Raw genomic sequence first — 18,418 nt, forward strand, 5'->3', positions numbered from 1 at the left:
GTGTCTGCTTTGCCAGGCTCTAAAATAGAAGTTGATTCTATTTGTGACGCAGAACACGCTGCAAGTCCTGCCTCTCCCATCTCCTCATTGGTTTTTAGAAGCATATACCCACGTGCCATCTTTTCATTGGTTTTTAGGAACATATATCCATGTGGGTGATTGGAAGATGAACTGAGGTCGGTTGTGGTAATGCACCTTATTATGAAAATTAGTTGCCAATCGCCATATAAAGTCCAAAGAAGAAAAAGAAGCCTGGAAGGAGGAAAGATGACTAGAAACGATTCGGTTGATCGTTTTATGTGGATACATTTTCGGAGTAGAGGACCTTGTGCATTTCAGGTAAAATAACAACTCAATGTTTATACCGCAGGACAAATTAGCTAGCAACAGCAAGCTATCTATCTAAATTTCCATAATTGTTTAATGCTTTTCGACCTGTCCCCAAATTAATATATTAGGTTGAGAGTTTGTTTTGATTGTCAGGATTTGGCCAGGGTTGTTCCGGTTGCTCTGGCCCCCCAATGGTGGAACAAACTCCCTCACGACGCCAGGACAGCGGAGTCAATCACCACCTTCCGGAGACACCTGAAACCCCACCTCTTCAAGGAATACCTAGGATAGGATAAAGTAATCCTTCTCACCCCCCCCCCTTAAATGATTTAGATGTACTATTGTAAAGTGGCTGTTCCACTGGATGTCAGAAGGTGAATTCACCAATTTGTAAGTCGCTCTGGATAAGAGCGTCTGCTAAATGACTTAAATGTAAATGTATGTAAAATGTTTTTGGTCACTAGATGCCCCCATTGTGCTTTTTGACCTTTTGCTTTCCCTTGATCCCCATTATTATTTGCACCTGTGCCTCGTTTACCCTGATTGTATTTAAACCCTTAGTTTCCCTCAGTTCTTTGCTCTGTGTTTGTATGTTAGCACCCAGCCCTAGTATTCTGTGAACTCTTGTTGATCCCGGTGGACACTCTTGTGGAATTCTGTTTTTTGTTCTTGTTTATTTATTTTTGAGTATCTTTTGAGGCTTTTTATGCCATACCTACCACCTTGCGGATTTACCTTTTTGTCTTGGAGGATTACCTTGTGGATTACCTTGTTCTTGTGGAATTCCTTTTGAGGTTGTGGAGTTACATGTTTTCCTGAAGGACTTCACTTTTTACTTTATTAAATACACCGTCTCAAGTACTGCTGTGTCTGCCTCATCTTCTGGGTTCTGCCGACTATTCGTGGCTCAGTTGGTTAAGTGACTGTTTCTCACTCCGGAGACCCGGGTTCGTAACCGGGTCCTGACAGAAACACAGAGCCAAAAATGAACCCAGAGGCAGCCAGTTCCCAGGACCTTGTTGCCATGCTGTCCCACCACCAGGAGACTGTCCAACGCCACGAAGCCGCCCTGGTTCAGCAAGAGGCCTTAATGGCTAGACATTCTCATCTTCTGTCGGAGATGCTGACTTCCATAAAGCAGATATCTGATCGACTTACCCGGCAACAGTTCCCGTCCCAGTACCTCAGATTCACGTACCCATGGCAGTTAACCCCCTGGCTGAACCTTGTCATCCACCTCCCCAACGGTTCTCAGATGATCCAAGTGCTTGTAAAGGGTTTCTCACCCAATGCTCTCTCTCCTTCGAGCTGCAACCCTCGTCGTTTCCCACCGACCGGTCTAAGATCGCATATATAATCACCCTGCTGTCGGAAAAAGCCCTGGCCTGGGCTACTGCTGTGTGGGATGCCCATAGTTCCTGCTGTGCCAGCTACTCTGCCTTTGCTGAGGAATTCAAACGAGTGTTTCAAGGCCCAAGCAGTGGTCCTGACTCAGCCAAACAGCTCCTGACTCTCCACCAAGGTCGTCGCAGCGTGACGGACTATGCCATCCAGTTCCGCACGGTGGCAGCAGCGAGTGGCTGGAACAACGAGGCGCTCACGGTGTGCTTTCTGAAAGGCCTTTCCGACACTATCCAAGATGAACTGGCCACTCGGGAACCACCGGACAATCTCGAGTCCCTGATCAAGTTGGCCTCACGCATTGACCAGCGTCTGAGAGAGAGAGAACTCAACCGTAGACCTCTAGCCCCTATCAGTCCCAGCTCCGAGTCCCCACCTTTATCCTCGCTGGCTCCACCGGAACCCATGCAGATTGGACGCATCTCCCAGGCTGAGAGAGACCGCCGGATGAGGGAGCGACGCTGTCTATATTGCGGCAAACCGGGCCATTTCCGTTCCACGTGTCCCGGGCTCCAGGGAAACGCTCTGTCCCGTACAGACCGGGGGGAACTGTAACGGGAAACATAACCTCCTCCCATCCGTCCAACTCCCGTCTGCTCATTCCAGTCACCCTTTGCTGGGACAACCACAAGCTTCACCTTCAAGCCTTGGTAGACTCTGGAGCTGCAGGTAACTTCATGGATGGTGTCTGGGCGAACCTCTAAGTGACCCCATGAGGGTTACTACTTTGGATGGAAGCCCTTTGGGATCTGGACTTGTCACTCATGTCACTACCTCCTTGCGACTTTCAGTTTCACAACACCAGGAATTGATGAACTTTCATTTGATCTCCTGTTCCGAGTTCCCTCTCGTCCTTGGATACCCCTGGCTTCACAGCCATAACCCTCACATCGACTGGTCTGTGGGCACTATCAAGCAGTGGGGTCCTACGTGCCAAGCTACTTGTATTTTCCCGAATTCCCCGAGTTCTACTCCCGAGTCTTTAGAATCCATCGACCTGACCCGAGTTCCCGAGTGTTACCATGACCTCAAACTGGTGTTTAGCAAACAGAGGGCCACCATGCTACCACCCCATAGACCTTATGATTGCCCCATCGACCTGTTTCCGGGCACTTGCCCCCAGGGGTCGGATCTTTTCCCTATCTCCACCCGAACGAGCTGCTATGGATACCTACATCAAGGACGCTCTGGAAGCAGGCCTCATGCGTCCATCCACCTCCCCGGTGGGAGCAGGGTTTTTCTTTGTGGCCAAGAAAGACGGTGGATTACGTCCTTGCATCGACTACCGGGGACTCAATGCCATAACCGTCCGTAACCGTTACCCGCTACCCCTTATGGCCACAGCCTTTGAGCTGCTCCAGGAAGCAGTTGTTTTCACTAAGCTTGACCTGCGGAACGCATACCATTTTGTGCGGATCAGACCTGGTGACGAGTGGAAGACCGCTTTCAACACGCCTACTGGTCACTATGAATACTTGGTGATGCCCTTCGGCCTGACCAACGCCCCAGCGGTGTTCCAAGCGCTCATAAACGATGTGCTTAGGGATATGCTTAACATATTTGTTTTCGTTTACCTTAAAGGGACCGATGGAGGGCCCTCTCGGGGCCCTCCACCCCGAGAGGGCCCTGAACTGACAAGTATTTAGTCAGCCACCAATTGTGCAAGTTCTCCCACTTAAAAAGATGAGAGGCTTGTAATTTTCATCATATGTACACTTCAACTATGACAGACAAAATGAGAAAAAAATCCAGAAAATCACAGTGTAGGATTTTTAATGAATTTATTTGCAAATTATGGTGGAAAATAAGTAAGATTTCTGGCTCTCACAGACCTGTAACTTCTTCTTTAAGAGCCTCCTCTGTCCTCCACTCGTTACCTGTATTAATGGCACCTGTTTGAACTTGTTATCAGTATAAAAGACTGTCCACAACTTCAAACAGTCACACTCCAAACTCCACTATGGCCAAGACCAAAGAGCTGTCAAAGGACACCAGAAACAAAATTGTAGACCTGCACCAGACTGGGAAGACTGAATCTGCAATAGGTAAGCAGCTTGGTTTGAAGAAATCAACTGTGGGAGCAATTATTACAAAATGGAAGACATACAAGACCACTGATAATCTCCCTCGATCTGGGGCTCCACGCAAGATCTCAACCCGTGTGGTCAAAATGATCACAAGAACGGTGAGCAAAAATCCTTGAACCACACGGGGGAACTAGTGAATGACATGCAGAGAGCTGGGACCAAAGTAACAAAGCCTACCATCAGTAACACACTACGCCGCCAGGGACTCAAATCCTGCAGTGCCAGTCGTGTCCCCCTGCTTAAGCCAGTACATGTCCAGGCCCGTCTGAAGTTTGCTAGAGAGCATTTGGATGATCCAGAAGAAGATTGGGAGAATGTCATATGGTTAGATGAAACCAAAATAGAACTTTTGGTAAAAACTCAACTCGTCGTGTTTGGAGGACAAAGAATGCTGAGTTGCATCCAAAGAACACCATACCTACTGTGAAGCATGGGGGTGGAAACATCATGCTTTGGGGCTGTTTTTCTGCCAAGGGACCAGGACAACTGATACGTGTAAAGGAAAGAATGAATGGGGCCATGTATCGTGAGATTTTGAGTGAAAAGCTCCTTCCATCAGCAAGGGCATTGAAGATGAAACGTGGCTGGGTCTTTCAGTATGACAATGATCCCAATCACACCACCACTGCAACGAAGTAATGGCTTCATAAGAAGCATTTCAAAGTCCTGGAGTGGCCTAGCCAGACTCTAGATCTCAACCCCATAAAAAATCTTTGGGGGGAGTTGAAAGTCCGCGTTGCCCAGCAACAGCCCCAAAACATCACTGCTCTAGAGGAGATCTGCATGGAGGAATGGGCCAAAATACCAGCAACAGTGTGTGAAAACCTTGTGAAGACTTACAGAAAACGTTTGACCTCTGTCATTGCCAACAAAGGGTAAATAACAAAGTATTGAGATAAACTTTTGTTATTGACCAAATACTTATTTTCCACCATAAATTCATTAAAAATCCTGTGTGATTTTCTGGATTTTTTTCCTCATTTTGTCTGTCATAGTTGAAGTGTACCTATGGTGAAAATTACAGGCCTCTCTCATCTTTTTAAGTGGGAGAACTTGCACAATTGGTGGCTGACTAAATACTTTTTTTGCCCCACTGTATTTCCTGTTTGATGTGAATCATTTTAATGGTCCTACATTTGAAATGTACTGTAACTTTGCCTGTTCCTGATAATTACAGGCATCCACTAGGTGCCACTATCAAGCCTTCTAAAATCTATTTAAAATACATTTTCTTCAACACCAACATGTCTAACAGACCAAGAAGGAAGACAACTGTTTTTCAAGTGCCACGCTGTTTTGTTCATTTGTGACCTTGAAAACAAAACCCAGAATCAAACTGAAAACACATTTTAAACTCTTGGAGATGAGTTACGGTATGCTTAGGTAAGTTCATGGAGTGCCATATGAGAAGAAGGAGCTATACAAGGTACAATAAAAGTATGTATAAATCATAAGGAGTTATCCTTAGGCATTAGATAAACATGTATGAAGCAAGCTGTACAAGGCAAGACAAAAAAAACAAGAAGAATTATGCAAATATTATCAGGTAAATGTGCACATGAAGAGAACTGTGCAATACAAAAAAACACCAAGAGTTATGCTTCGATAATAAGGTGGAGCTGACAGAGTGAGCTTTACTAGGCACAAAATAAGAACTATTCAAAAACAAAGTATTATGACCCAAGCCCAGATACCACAAATGAACATGTTTGGAGCAAAGAGTGTCACCAAAAGCACTCACAAACTTCTACAGATGCACAATCGAGAGCATCCTGGCGGGCTGTATCACCGCCTGGTACGGCAACTGCTCCGCCCACAACCGTAAGGCTCTCCAGAGGGTAGTGAGGTCTGCACAACGCATCACCGGGGGCAAACTACCTGCCCTCCAGGACACCTACACCACCCGATGTTACAGGAAGGCCATAAAGATCATCAAGGACAACAACCACTCGAGCCACTGCCTGTTCACCCCGCTATCATCCAGAAGGCGAGGTCAGTACAGGTGCATCAAAGCTGGGACCGAGAGACTGAAAAACAGCTTCTATCTCAAGGCCATCAGACTGTTAAACAGCAACCACTAACATTGAGTGGCTGCTGCCAACACACTGACTCAACTCCAGCCACTTTAATAATGGGAATTGATGGGAAATGATGTAAAATATATCACTAGCCACTTTAAACAATGCTACCTAATATACTGTTTACATACCCCACATTATTCATCTCATATGTATACGTATATACTGCAGTCTATATCATCTACTGCATCTTTATGTAATACATGTATCACTAGCCACTTTAACTATGCCACTTTGTTTACATACTCATCTCATATGTATATACTGTACTCGATACCATCTACTGTATCTTGCCTATGCTGCTCTGTACCATCACTCATTCATATATCTTTATGTACATATTCTTTATCCCCTTACACTTGTGTATAAGACAGTAGTTTTGGAATTGTTAGTTAGATTACTTGTTGGTTATTACCCCATTGTCGGAACTAGAAGCACAAGCATTTCGCTACACTCGCATTAACATCTGCTAACCATGTGTATGTGACAAATAAAATTTGATTTGATTTGAGTTAGTCTGCCTAACTGGAACTCCTATTCAATCCTTGGCAGCATATATGTGAAATAGAATGCCTTCAATTTAGGGATAACATCATCAGTTCAGCCAGGCTCACACATCTTACTCACAACAGGTCATTTGATTTCGAGAAGTTCTTGAGAGTTTAACACTCCATCAGGGCTTGCAGAAAGCCATGGCTCTTGAGACTCACTCCTGTGCCTCTACTCTCCAGACTAAACCCACAGCTCTCTATCCATTTTAAAAAAAATATTTCACCTTTATTTAACCAGGTAGGCTTGTTGAGAACAAGTTCTCATTTGCAACTGCGACCTGGCCAAGATAAAGCATAGCAGTGAGAACAGACAACAACACAGAGTTACACATGGAGTAAACAATTAACAAGTCAATAACACAGTAGAAAAAAAAGAGTCTATATACATTGTGTGCAAAAGGCATGAGGAGGTAGGCGAATAATTACAATTTTGCAGATTAACACTGGAGTGATAAATGATCAGATGGTCATGTACAGGTAGAGATATTGGTGTGCAAAAGAGCAGAAAAGTAAATAAATATAAACAGTATGGGGAAGAGGTAGGTAAAACTGGGTGGGCTATTTACCGATAAGACTATGTACAGCTGCAGCGATCGGTTAGCTGCTCAGATAGCAGATGTTTGAAGTTGGTGAGGGAGATAAGTCTCCAACTTCAGCGATTTTTGCAATTCGTTCAAGTCACAGGCAGCAGAGAACTGGAACGAAAGACGGCCAAATGAGGTGTTGGCTTTAGGGATGATCAGTGAGATACACCTGCTGGAGCGCGTGCTACGGGTGGGTGTTGCCATCGTGACCAGTGAACTGAGATAAGGCGGATTACCTAGCATGGACTTGTAGATGACCTGGAGCCAGTGGGTCTGGCGACGAATATGTAGCGAGGGCCAGCCGACTAGTGCATACAGGTCGCAGTGGTGGGTGGTATAAGGTGCTTTAGTAACAAAACGGATGGCACTGTGAGAAACTGCATCCAGTTTGCTGAGTAGAGTGTTGGAAGCTATTTTGTAGATGATATCGCCGAAGTCGAGGATTGGTAGGATAGTCAGTTTTACTAGGGTAAGTTTGGCGGCGTGAGTGAAGGCTTTGTTGCAGAATAGAAAGCCGACTCTAGATTTGATTTTAGATTGGAGATGTTTGATATGAGTCTGGAAGGAGAGTTTACAGTCTAGCCGGACACCTAGGTACTTATAGATGTCCACATATTCATATCCATGTGTAGGCCACCTGCTTGTTCTCCTTGCCATATGTGGTTGTTGAGTTCCCATGGAACCTTGGGAAGAGATGCTCCCGCACAAAGTTGTCAGGATTTGCAGATTGCAGCTAGCTAGCTAACGTTCGCAAAACGACAAGAATGCCACATACGGAAGTCCTCCACAAAACAGAACATTCGGACATTGTTTTTGTGTTGTTATGTGTTAATAACATTTAGACTACGTTACCCAGTATAACCGATGTGAAATGGCTAGCTAGTTAGCGGGGTGCGCGCTAATAGCGTTTCAATCAGTGACATCACTCGCTCTGAGACCTTGAATCAAATCAAATGTATTTATATAGCCCTTTTTACATCAGCTGATATATCAAAGTGCTGTACAGAAACCCAGCCTAAAACCCCAAACAGCTAGCAATGCAGGTGTAGAAACATGGTGGCTAGGAAGAACTCCCTAGAAAGGCCAAAACCTAGGAAGAAACTTAGAAGGGAAACAGGCTATGAGGGGAAGTATTTGTTCCCCTTGCTCTGCAAGGGCTGTGGCTTATGTTACGTGATGGGTAACGATGCTTCGAGGGTGGCTGTTGTTGATGTGTGCAGAGGGTCTCTGGTTCGAGCCCAGGTAGGGGCGAGGAGAGGGACGGAAGCTATACTGTTACACCAGCAGGCTATGCGGGGGACAGGTGGTTGAAGAATGCCTTGCATGGCTAAACATGGAGTTTTATAGCTGAAGTATATGTTCATTCAAAGTAGTTAAACGTAAGCCCTGTTTGTCATTATACAAGGAACAAACATATCATGGTGTCAGATTGGTAGTAGCTAAGACGAGACAGAGAAAAGAAAGGAGTAACTGCAAATTTCAGAGAAGAAAATTGAACATTCTACCACAAATCAAGTGACATGAGTAGTCGAAGATGCTAGCTTGCAAGAGTGAGGGCAAAGAGCCGCGAGAGTGACAGCAGCGAGAGTGAGGCTGCATTGGAATCTGTTGACGAGCAAGTTGATGAGCAACATACTGAAGTAAGAGAAATTGACACTGTTCCTGTTCTCCGTCATGGATAGGCTTAGTCCTCCTTCTCCTATGCAGTTAGCAGGCAATCTAGCTGACAATTGGAAACGTTTCAATTAGAGACTCAATATCTATCTAGCAGCCAGTGGTGCAGGGGGAGATGATAACAAATGGAAAGCTTCCATTTTTCTGCATGTTATTGGAGAGGATGCATTGGACATTTACAATAGCTTTCAGCAAGACGAGGCAAACTTGACATTGACTGTGCTAATGGCTAAATATGAGGAGTACTTTGTACCAAGCCAGAATGTCACGTTTACCAGAAGAACATAAAATATGTACTGATGACAAAATTACTCCAGTTGTGCCTGTATGCAGAAAAGTTCCATTTGCACTGAGGAAAAAGCTCAAAGAGGAACTCGGACGCATGGAAAAGATGGACGTCATCACAAAAATGGATGAACCTACAGATTCTGGGTAAGCTCACTGGTTATTGAGGTCAAAAAGAACGCCGATCTCAGGATATGTCTCGACCTGAGAGATCTCAACAAAGCAATCAAGAAAAAGCATTTGAAGTTGCTAACCAGAGAAGAGATAATGTTGCAGTTTGCTGGAGCAAAGTGGTTCAGTAAGCTTGATGCCTCATCAGGATTCTGGCAAATGAAGCTAGATGATGCAAGCTCAAGGCTATGCACATTCAACACACCTGAGGGTAGGTACAGATTTCTTCATCTACCATATGGGATTCTCTCAGTGCCAGAGGTCTACCACAAGACAATTCACATGATCTTCGAGCACATTCGAGGAGTGGAGACTATGATGGAGGACAACATCATCTGGGGGTCCACAAAAGAAGAACACAATGCGAGAGTGAGACGTGCTGGAGATGACACGAAGTTAACCTAAAACCAAACAAGGACAAATGTGAGTTTGGTGTGAAAACACTTACCTTCGTGGGAGACGTACTTTCAGAGGATGGAGTCAAACCAGACCCGAGGAAAACATCAGCCATCAACAACATGGAGCGCCCGAAGAACAAGCACGATGTGTGACGCTTCATGGGCATGATCACCTACCTTGTAAAGTTCATACCTCAACTGTCAGCACATTCTGCTTTTCACGACTTCTACCGAAGGTAGCTCCTATACCTGTTCGGGCGGAGCTCGGAGGTCGGCGTCACCGGTCTACTAGCCATCACCGATCCCTTTTTCCTTTTCTGTTTGTTTTGTCTTTGGTTCTTTTTTACACCTGGTTTAATTTGCGTTAATTTCTGTGTGTATTTATGTACCCTGTTGCCTGCCTAAGTTTGTGCGGGATTAGTCTTTCATTGTGATGTGCTCGGTTAGGTTATGCCGTTATTTGTTTTCACAGATTCTTAAGTGTATGATTGTCGGAACTTTGTTTGTTCCTCCGTGCGTTTGTACGGGTTCTCTGTTGTCGAGGGCGTTGTACCTTTTCGATTGTGCCATTCCTGTGTTGGTGGACTTTCCTATTAAAACACGCTTCTCAGACATCACTGCTCTCCTGCGCCTGACTCCTACACCTACCACCTAGACACAACAGTATCACACCGCTCCACTCATATGTCTTCTGGAACAGAAAAACAAATGGAAATGGTCCCATGAACAGGAAAACTGCTTCAAAAACCTATAGAAGACAATCACAGAAGAGCCAGTGCTCATGTTCTATGATCCAGAGAAAAGCACAAGGAATACTGCAGACGAGTCACAGTTTGGCTTGGGAGCAGTACTTCCTCAACTGCATGATGACACATGGCAACCCGTCGCTTATGCATCCAGAGCCTTGACAGGCGCAGAGACAAGGTATGCACAAATAGAGAAAGAACTACTGGCGAGCACATACACTTGCGAAAGGTTTCACCAATACGTCTACGGACGAGACTTCGAAGTAGAAACCGACCACAAACCATTGGTGTCAATCATGTCTAAGCCACTGAATGATTGTCCAATGAGAATCCAGAGAATGTTGATCAGAGAGCAAAAGTATTATGTGAAGATGATCTTGACCCCGGGAAAGTTTACGTTCGCCGGCGACACTCTTTCTCGAGCAGTCGACAAGAAGGAGAGCTTCGACACACAGAAAAACACTGAGATTCGGGCCTATGTTGACATGATCTTATCATCACTTACGGTGTCTTCTGAGAGAATGGAGAAGATCAAAAGAGAGACCGCAGCTGACCAAACAATGACAGAGTTGAAAGACACAACACTGATAGGATGGCCCGCACAGAAAAACAACTGTCCAAGGAGAATACAGGATTATTGGATGTGCAGAGCAGAACTCACCGTTTTGGATTACATAGTGTTGAAAGGCAACAAGATTGTCATTCCCATAACACTACGCAAAGAAATGCTACAGAAAATACACAAGGGCCACTTGTGTGAGGAAAAATGCAAACGACGAGTACGATAAGTAATGTGCTGGCCAAGAATGAACCAGGAAATCAGCCATACCACTGCTTCATGTGAAATGTGTTTGACCTACAGGCCAAAGCAGCAAGCAGAGCCGCTAATGCCTCATCCAGTACCCAACAGAGTACTGTTGTAGTTGACCTTTTTGACTGCAATGGCAAAAGTCACACTGTTTATCACCGACTACTACTCAAACTACCCTGAAATAGCCACACTGCCAACTACCTCCAGCAGAGCTGTAGTCACCTACCTCAAATCAATGGCCCGCAGTTCTCAAGTTCAGAATTCCGATCGTTCGCTAACGACTGGGGATTCCAACACAACACCTCCAGCCCCAACTACCAATGGCTTAGCACAGAGTTCAATCAAAATTGTCAAAGGTCTGATGAAAAAGGCACACAATGGAAAGGAGGATTTCCTAAAAAATATGATGATCTACCGCAGCGCACTGCTGCAGAACGGACTTTCATCTGCACAAATGTTGATGGGACGTCGCATCAGAACCAACCTACCCATCAATGAAGACTTGCTAACACCCAGAGGTGCTCACAAAGTCAAACTCGAAAGAAAAACAGAAAGACAAACAAAAACAGCGACACGACAAAAGTGCAAGACACTTACCCGAACTGCGACCTGGAGATCATGTACGACTCCGAGACATCACTACAGGAACCTGGATGCAGCAAGGGTGTGTGCAGAAAGAAGTTGCACCGCAATCCTATGAGACCCAAACGGAGCATGGATCACAACTGAGACAAAACAGAGTGGATCTAAGGCTTCAGACATTCACTCAAGGAACTGAGGATCATCAGGATACTGCTGAAGCGTCAAATGCCTTTAGCAATGGACAATTCAGTCAGAACACCCTGACTGACAATGAACGCTGTTCAACTGTTTCAGGAAGCATTTCAGCAGAATGACCAAAAAGGACAAAAAATGGGCACCTGGACTGAATGTTTTGTTTATGTGAAAAGAAATAGAGCCACAATAGAGTATTGTTGGACAGACTATATTTAGTTAAAAAAATTATATAAAAAAAGAAAAAAAAGAAGAAAAAATTGGGGGAAAGAAATGTGTGTTATTGAAAATGGCATGCTATGCAGGTTGATGAAACAAATGTGATGTGACGTGTAGTTACATGGAAAAGTAGTTTTATTTTAAAGGAAAGAAGATGTGTTGTTATGTGTTAATAACATTTAGACTACGTTACCCAGCAGGCTATGCGGGGGCAGGTGGTTGAAGAATGCCTTGCATGGCTAAAAATGGTGTTTTCTAGCTGAAGTATATGTTCATTAAAAGTAGTTAAACCTACGCCCGGTTTGTCATTATATAAAGAACAAACATAACAGTTTTGTTTCCGGGTCCTTCAATAAGGTGAATCGCCTCTCCCAACACAAGACGGAAAGCACAAGACATGGGTGTACTGACTGCTTATATGTAGACACTTAATTGGTCCATTCTCAATGTTTGTACGTTTACGGACGTGGCATTTAACGGAGGTATATTATATCCACCAATTGAAATAGAGGTCATATGGATTCGTCCAGAGTTTGCAAACCCCTTTGTTTGTTTGGTCGTCCTTAAATATTGGCCAAATTGATGATTTTGTGTGTGTGAGTGAAGGAATAAATGTGTACAGAAGTAGAAAAGAGAAGTGAAGAAGTCAGAGAACTTTGGGATGATATGAGGCTTTTAAAATTCATTATGATATTCCCTTACCTGCCATTCATCCATTGTCCCATGGATTTTATGCAATATTTACAATACACGTCTTTCAAGCTTCCATTGGTTTATAGATTACCTATTTGTAGACCAGATATGAATATGCTCATTTCAAAGGTCACACTTTATTGCACATGTGATGTTCTGTATACTCAAACCAATTCTTACAATTGAGAGCCTGTCTATAGTCACATTTTGGGGAGGAAATGTCAGCTTATGACAGCACATTATAATCGTCCAAAACAGATTCATCCTACATTATATTAAGCATGGGAACAAAGTAGTCTACCCAAGTTAAAATATAACCAAACTGTTCTGTTCTCAAGAACTGCTCAGAGTAACTCATCGGCTACAGCAGGTAAGGTGACCAAGTATGAGCCAAATGTCTAAAGGTGTTCTTGTGTACACTTTGGAAATGTATAAGGACATTTAAAACATGAAAGTTGAATGTCTTGAAAGTTCAAGCTCTGTGGTCAATTGAAAATTATGTGGAGAGGATGGGTACAGAACTTCAACTTCAAACAGTAAAATAAAGTGCTGTAACGGTACACAGAACTGTCAATTGTCTGTTGCACCGGTTTACTACTACAATCTACATGTAGTCTAGTATGTAATAGTCTAATCATGTCTCAAGGGTCATTGTCAATAATTAACACATTCTTTCAATGAAATAAGATCGAGAACGAATAGTTTGGATAGAAAACAACTTTTGGAAAGAGTGTACTTAAAAGAAGAATGCAGTGGCTGTGTGACCTGATTTTGTTGAAGCCTCTTCCCAATAGCTGAACAACTGTACCTTCTGCACATGTGCTACTTTACGGTGAAAGACATGTTGTTCAAACTTCTTTGTCTACTGTAACCACAGAGAATGATAGAGGCCTTGAGTGGCCATTTTAGCATGGGCAGTGTCATTGAGGGCGTCCACCATGCTTCAGGCATTTTATAGTAGACAAAGTAGTCAACTGGGTCGGGATTCGTATGAGTTGTAGCCTCAATGGCACTGCTCATGCTGTCACAGACGCTTATAAGTGTCTCATGTCTGTTGTAACTATAAACAACGTTATCTTTTCAGGGTAGGATATGGCAGCATATATATGACGATTACATCAAGGTTCATAGGTTACATCAACTAATGGGATGTAAGAAAGCATAAAATCAACAACAATGTACACAAATCATGTCTTAAAATACATTCCACAAAGGATACCGACACATTCCACATAGGCTGCCAGTAGACTGATTTGTGCGTAACAGATGTGCAGAACGTGATATGGTTCTTTAGCTCTCGGGAAGAAGCATCCTGGTGAACCCTTTAGGTGAACCCTCAGAGTACTGTAAATCACATTCAATTAAATTCTATTGACATGCTTGCTTTATTGACAGGTGGCGTTTGAAAACTCCAAGTTCTAAAGATGGTACCTCCGCTCTGCTTTCAACACTTCAAACAATACTGGGCCATGTACAGGTTAAGACTGATAAGGAAAAGCTGCTTGACCCAAATGAAATTACTTGGCTTTGATACTAGACTGTGTCATTCTTCCAGACCTCCAGTAGATTTGATCGGTATCCACTACCCAGCAGAAACAATCAATGGGAGAAAATACAGAGACAACCATCAGACCAGTCAGATGCCTCTTTCTAAAATAAACCACATCTTAAAAGCTAATGAGTACAGTTATAAAGTCAATGGATATGATGGACGAAACTCTGTTAACTCAATTTTAGGGTTAGATAGTAACATCTTGGCATCAAATGCTCTGAATGAGGACCGCAGGAGTGCAGCGACTTGTCTCCAGAGTAGGGGAATGCTTTTGGGGGTTTTCGATGGACATGCAGGTTATGCGTGCGCCCAGGCAGTCAGCGAAAGGCTCTTCTACTACATTGCTGTGGCTCTACTCCCAGTGAAGACCTTAATGGACATTGAGGATGCAGTTGAGAATGAAAGGCCGGTGTTACCCATGCTACAGTGGCACAAGCACCCAAATGACCATACCAGCAGAGACTCTGGGAAGCTTTACTTCAACAGCCTTAGGACGTACTGGCAAGAGAGGATCGATCTAGAGGAGGATGAGGACAGGGACGTCCAAACGGCTTTGATGAATGCATTCAAGAGGTTGGACAATGACATTTCACTTGAGGCCCAGGTGGACTTTGGGGACCCCTTTTCCCACTTCACCCCTCTTCGGGTGGCTCTGTCAGGGTGCACAGCATGTGTCGTCCATGTGGATGGAGATGACCTGCATGTGGCCAACCTGGGGGATAGCAGGGCCGTGCTGGGAGTCCAAGAGGAGAACGGGACCTGGTCAGCACACACCATCAGTAACGACCACAATGCCCAAAACGCAGACGAGTTGCAGAGGGTTCTAGCGGAGCACCCTGCACTCGAACACAAGACGGTAGTCAAACACGACAGGCTACTGGGCCTCCTCATGCCCTTCAGAGGGTTCGGAGACATGAAGTTTAAATGGAGTGGTGAAATGTTGAACCGGGTGTATGAAACAAGACCAGACATCTTGTCGGCCAATGAGTTTAAGATGCTCCCACCTAACTACCACACGCCACCATATCTCATTGCTGAGCCAGAGGTGACAATCCACACACTGAGGCCAAAGGACAAGTTTCTGATCATGGCAACTGATGGACTATGGGAGCTGATGCACAGGCAAACTGTGGTGCAGGTCATAGGAGAACATCTGACTGGTCTACACTGGCAGAAACCTGTATCCGGGCTGTCTTTCACACTGGGACAGATGCACAGGTTGCTCCAGGAGAGGAAAAGCAGAGCCATTTTTGCTTTAGAGGATGAGAACTCTGCAACACATCTGATCCGACATGCTTTAGGGAGTGATGGCTTTGGTACTGTGGACCCAAGGCGCTTGTCGAAAATGCTCAGCTTGCCTCAGGACCTGGCAAGGATGTACAGGGATGACATAACAATTGTTGTAATCCATTTAAATAGTGCCAACATGTAAGCCAATTAAAGATCAGACATTAAGGGGGATAAGGGGCTCTATTTTTGGCTGGCGCTAAGAATGGCGCTCTTGTCAAACTGGGGCTCTGACATTTTCCAAGAGAGATGTGATGATGCCGGTGACCCTCATATTTTGAAATATTTCAGTTGTTTTCTGTTCTATTTGATTAGAAAGTCCTCTGTAGGCTTACCAACTATAACGAAGCCGAGTTCAACAGCAATGCTTCGTTGCGTCTTTTTTATCCTGGCTATGCATATGCCAAGCAGCCTATCAAGATTTTCTAATTTTTTACTCGTGAGTGCAGTTTTGGAGGTTTAGACAATTTTCACACCTGCATAGCCTTCTTCATTTCGCGTGTTTCTGTATCTATCCCCATTTTTACATATACACCCCAGCTAGCACAGTGGATCTGGGCCGATTCCGGCTGAGAGTCGGGGCACTCGGCTGAGAGTCAGTCTCGGCTGATGTCTTGTTGCCCTGAGCCTGGGCCGCCTTCGGCAGTATTACTTATGTCTGGCCACTCTATTACTTATGGCTAGGATGTGGGGATTCCGGTGAGAGTTATCTGGCCCAAATGTATTACTTGGGGCTCGGGGCGATTGGGGCTACTCTCTGGCAGATAATTACATGGGCTGCTTTATATAATTAACATTTCATTATTTATATTTCCATATTTCCTCAGTTTTTGTGATCAAAAAATACCTTTAACATTTAAATGAAATTCTTTTAGAGTCCTGTGTAGTATTTTGATACTTTGTGTAGGGCAATTGATAAGCATTAAACAGCCTCCCGAGTGGTGCAGTGGTCTAAGACACTGCATCGCAGTGAAAACTGCATTTCTACAGATGCTAGTTCAAGACCCGTGCCGGCCGTGACCGGGAGACCCATGAGGCTACGGACAATTAACCCAGCGTCGTCCGAGTTAGGGGAGCGTTTGGCAGGCCGGGATGTCCTTGTTCCATCTCATTGTAGTGACTCCTGCGGCGGGCCAGGTGCATGCACGCTGACACGGTCACCAGGTGTATGGTGTTTCCTCTGACAAAATGTTTTTTTGTGGATGGGTATAATTTATATGTATAAAAGTTATAATAGTAATATTTAAAATGACAAAAATCAGGTAATTTTGTATGCATTTTTTTATATTTGCATCAGGCTGCTTCTAGGGGATTCTGGTAAAATGCCGGCAAAGTCAGCTGAATTCCGATAGACGGAAACGGCCCGACGTACTTAGCTGATTCTGAGCAGTCATTTATCTTCATTCCGGGCCGATTCAATCAGTTCCAGCCCCCCGGAAGAGGCTTCTGGGCCGATTCCTCATTGATAGCTGGGGCTCATCCAACTTATTTACATTGTTCAGTCCTATAATACTATATCAACAGCAGATATCTTGCCTATTGAGTATGTACCTCACATATACAATATCATTTATAGAAGCATAATATTTTTACTTTTGGAGATGCGTGAATGTAATGTGTAAAATAACAACAGTACATGAAGAAGCCATCTAGAACAGTGTGGACTGCAAACACCAAACATATTTAGCAGAACTGGATGCAATTCTACTATTGCTATTATTCGTTACTGTATGCTATTTAATAAAGGCATCAATCCACTAATATGTGAATATTCCGTGCCCTCAAGCCAAATTGGAGTTCATGATAACTCAAACCGTCAACAGCATACACAACTTGAAACAACCGTGAATCAGTATTACAGTTTTTTTTATCGCTTTGGTACTATTGTCAAGTATGTGGTGAATTTTCAAAACTCTTAGTACAAAACTCCAAACGGGTAACACTTGTACTAGCCACTCTTACATTCAAAACCTTTCATTGTGCATTCATTTTCTTTGTAGGCATCTTTCACCACACATCTATTGATCCAAAACATATTTTTACTGTGAAATATAACGAGTACATTGGTTTATTCACCAACACAGAATATAATGCCATCAGAGGTCTTTTCACAGTCCCCATGTCCAGAACAGATGATGGGAGGTGCACAGTATATGGAACTCTACTCATATCACATCTATTCCACATCACTATTCCACAAGTAAATCATGCAAGCAGTAAAATCTGATAAAAATACACCTCATGGAACAACAGGGAATATGAAGAGACACAGTCACAGACACACACATATGACAACATGCGCACTATACACACATGTAGACATGGATTCTGTGTTGCAGATATGTGACAGAGTAGTGGCCTGAGGGCATCAGTTAATGTGTTGTGAAATTGGTTGTGAAATGTATTGTGATGTTTTTAAAATGGAATATAACTGCCTTAATTTTGATGGACCACAGGAAAAAGAGATGCTGCATTGGCATTTGTAATAAATAATAATACATATTAGATATTTTGAATTAAGTTATTGTAATAACCAGTAAATCCAACAGCAAAACATTATCTATATTGGCCTTTGAAAGTAGTATGCTACAGCACTGAAAATTACAGTACATTACACAGTTTTCAAATTAGGCAATACACAAACTACCCATACAAATTTAGTGAGCATCACATTTCCATTATGATCATTGAAGACATCTTTCACGATGTAATCAAATGAAATAAATTAAACTATGTTTAACAGGCACTAGTTTGAATCAAGCTTGACTCGAGCCTTT

General features: G+C 43.7%; 1 protein-coding gene and 1 long non-coding RNA gene across 2 annotated transcripts in view; one reads left to right on the top strand and one right to left on the bottom strand.

Annotated features, from left to right (window-relative positions):
- The window catches only part of LOC135541169 (uncharacterized), a 50,066-nt gene extending 37,188 nt beyond the window's left edge, over positions 1 to 12,878 (bottom strand). Inside the window, exons 1-2 of the long non-coding RNA XR_010455930.1 lie at positions 12,812 to 12,878; positions 11,714 to 11,810 (exon numbers count right to left, since the gene is read on the bottom strand). This is a non-coding gene — a long non-coding RNA (uncharacterized LOC135541169). The remainder of the gene's footprint in view (positions 1 to 11,713; positions 11,811 to 12,811) is intronic.
- Positions 12,879 to 12,987: 109 nt separating this feature from the next.
- Positions 12,988 to 18,140, top strand: si:ch211-15p9.2 (uncharacterized protein LOC562650 homolog). Its single transcript, XM_064969269.1, has 2 exons — positions 12,988 to 13,172; positions 14,198 to 18,140. Exon 2 carries the CDS (start codon positions 14,227 to 14,229, stop codon positions 15,784 to 15,786), a length of 1,560 nt encoding a protein of 519 aa, XP_064825341.1. The 5' UTR covers positions 12,988 to 13,172; positions 14,198 to 14,226; the 3' UTR covers positions 15,787 to 18,140.
- Positions 18,141 to 18,418: the final 278 nt, after the last annotated feature.

The sequence above is a fragment of the Oncorhynchus masou genome, chromosome 6, assembly GCF_036934945.1.
Source record: "Oncorhynchus masou masou isolate Uvic2021 chromosome 6, UVic_Omas_1.1, whole genome shotgun sequence".
Taxonomy (NCBI): domain Eukaryota; kingdom Metazoa; phylum Chordata; class Actinopteri; order Salmoniformes; family Salmonidae; genus Oncorhynchus; species Oncorhynchus masou.

Excerpts from the sequence above, each read along its gene's own strand:
- si:ch211-15p9.2 (XM_064969269.1), top strand. The coding sequence starts at position 14,227 with ATGGTACCTCCGCTCTGCTTTCAACACTTCAAACAATACTGGGCCATG.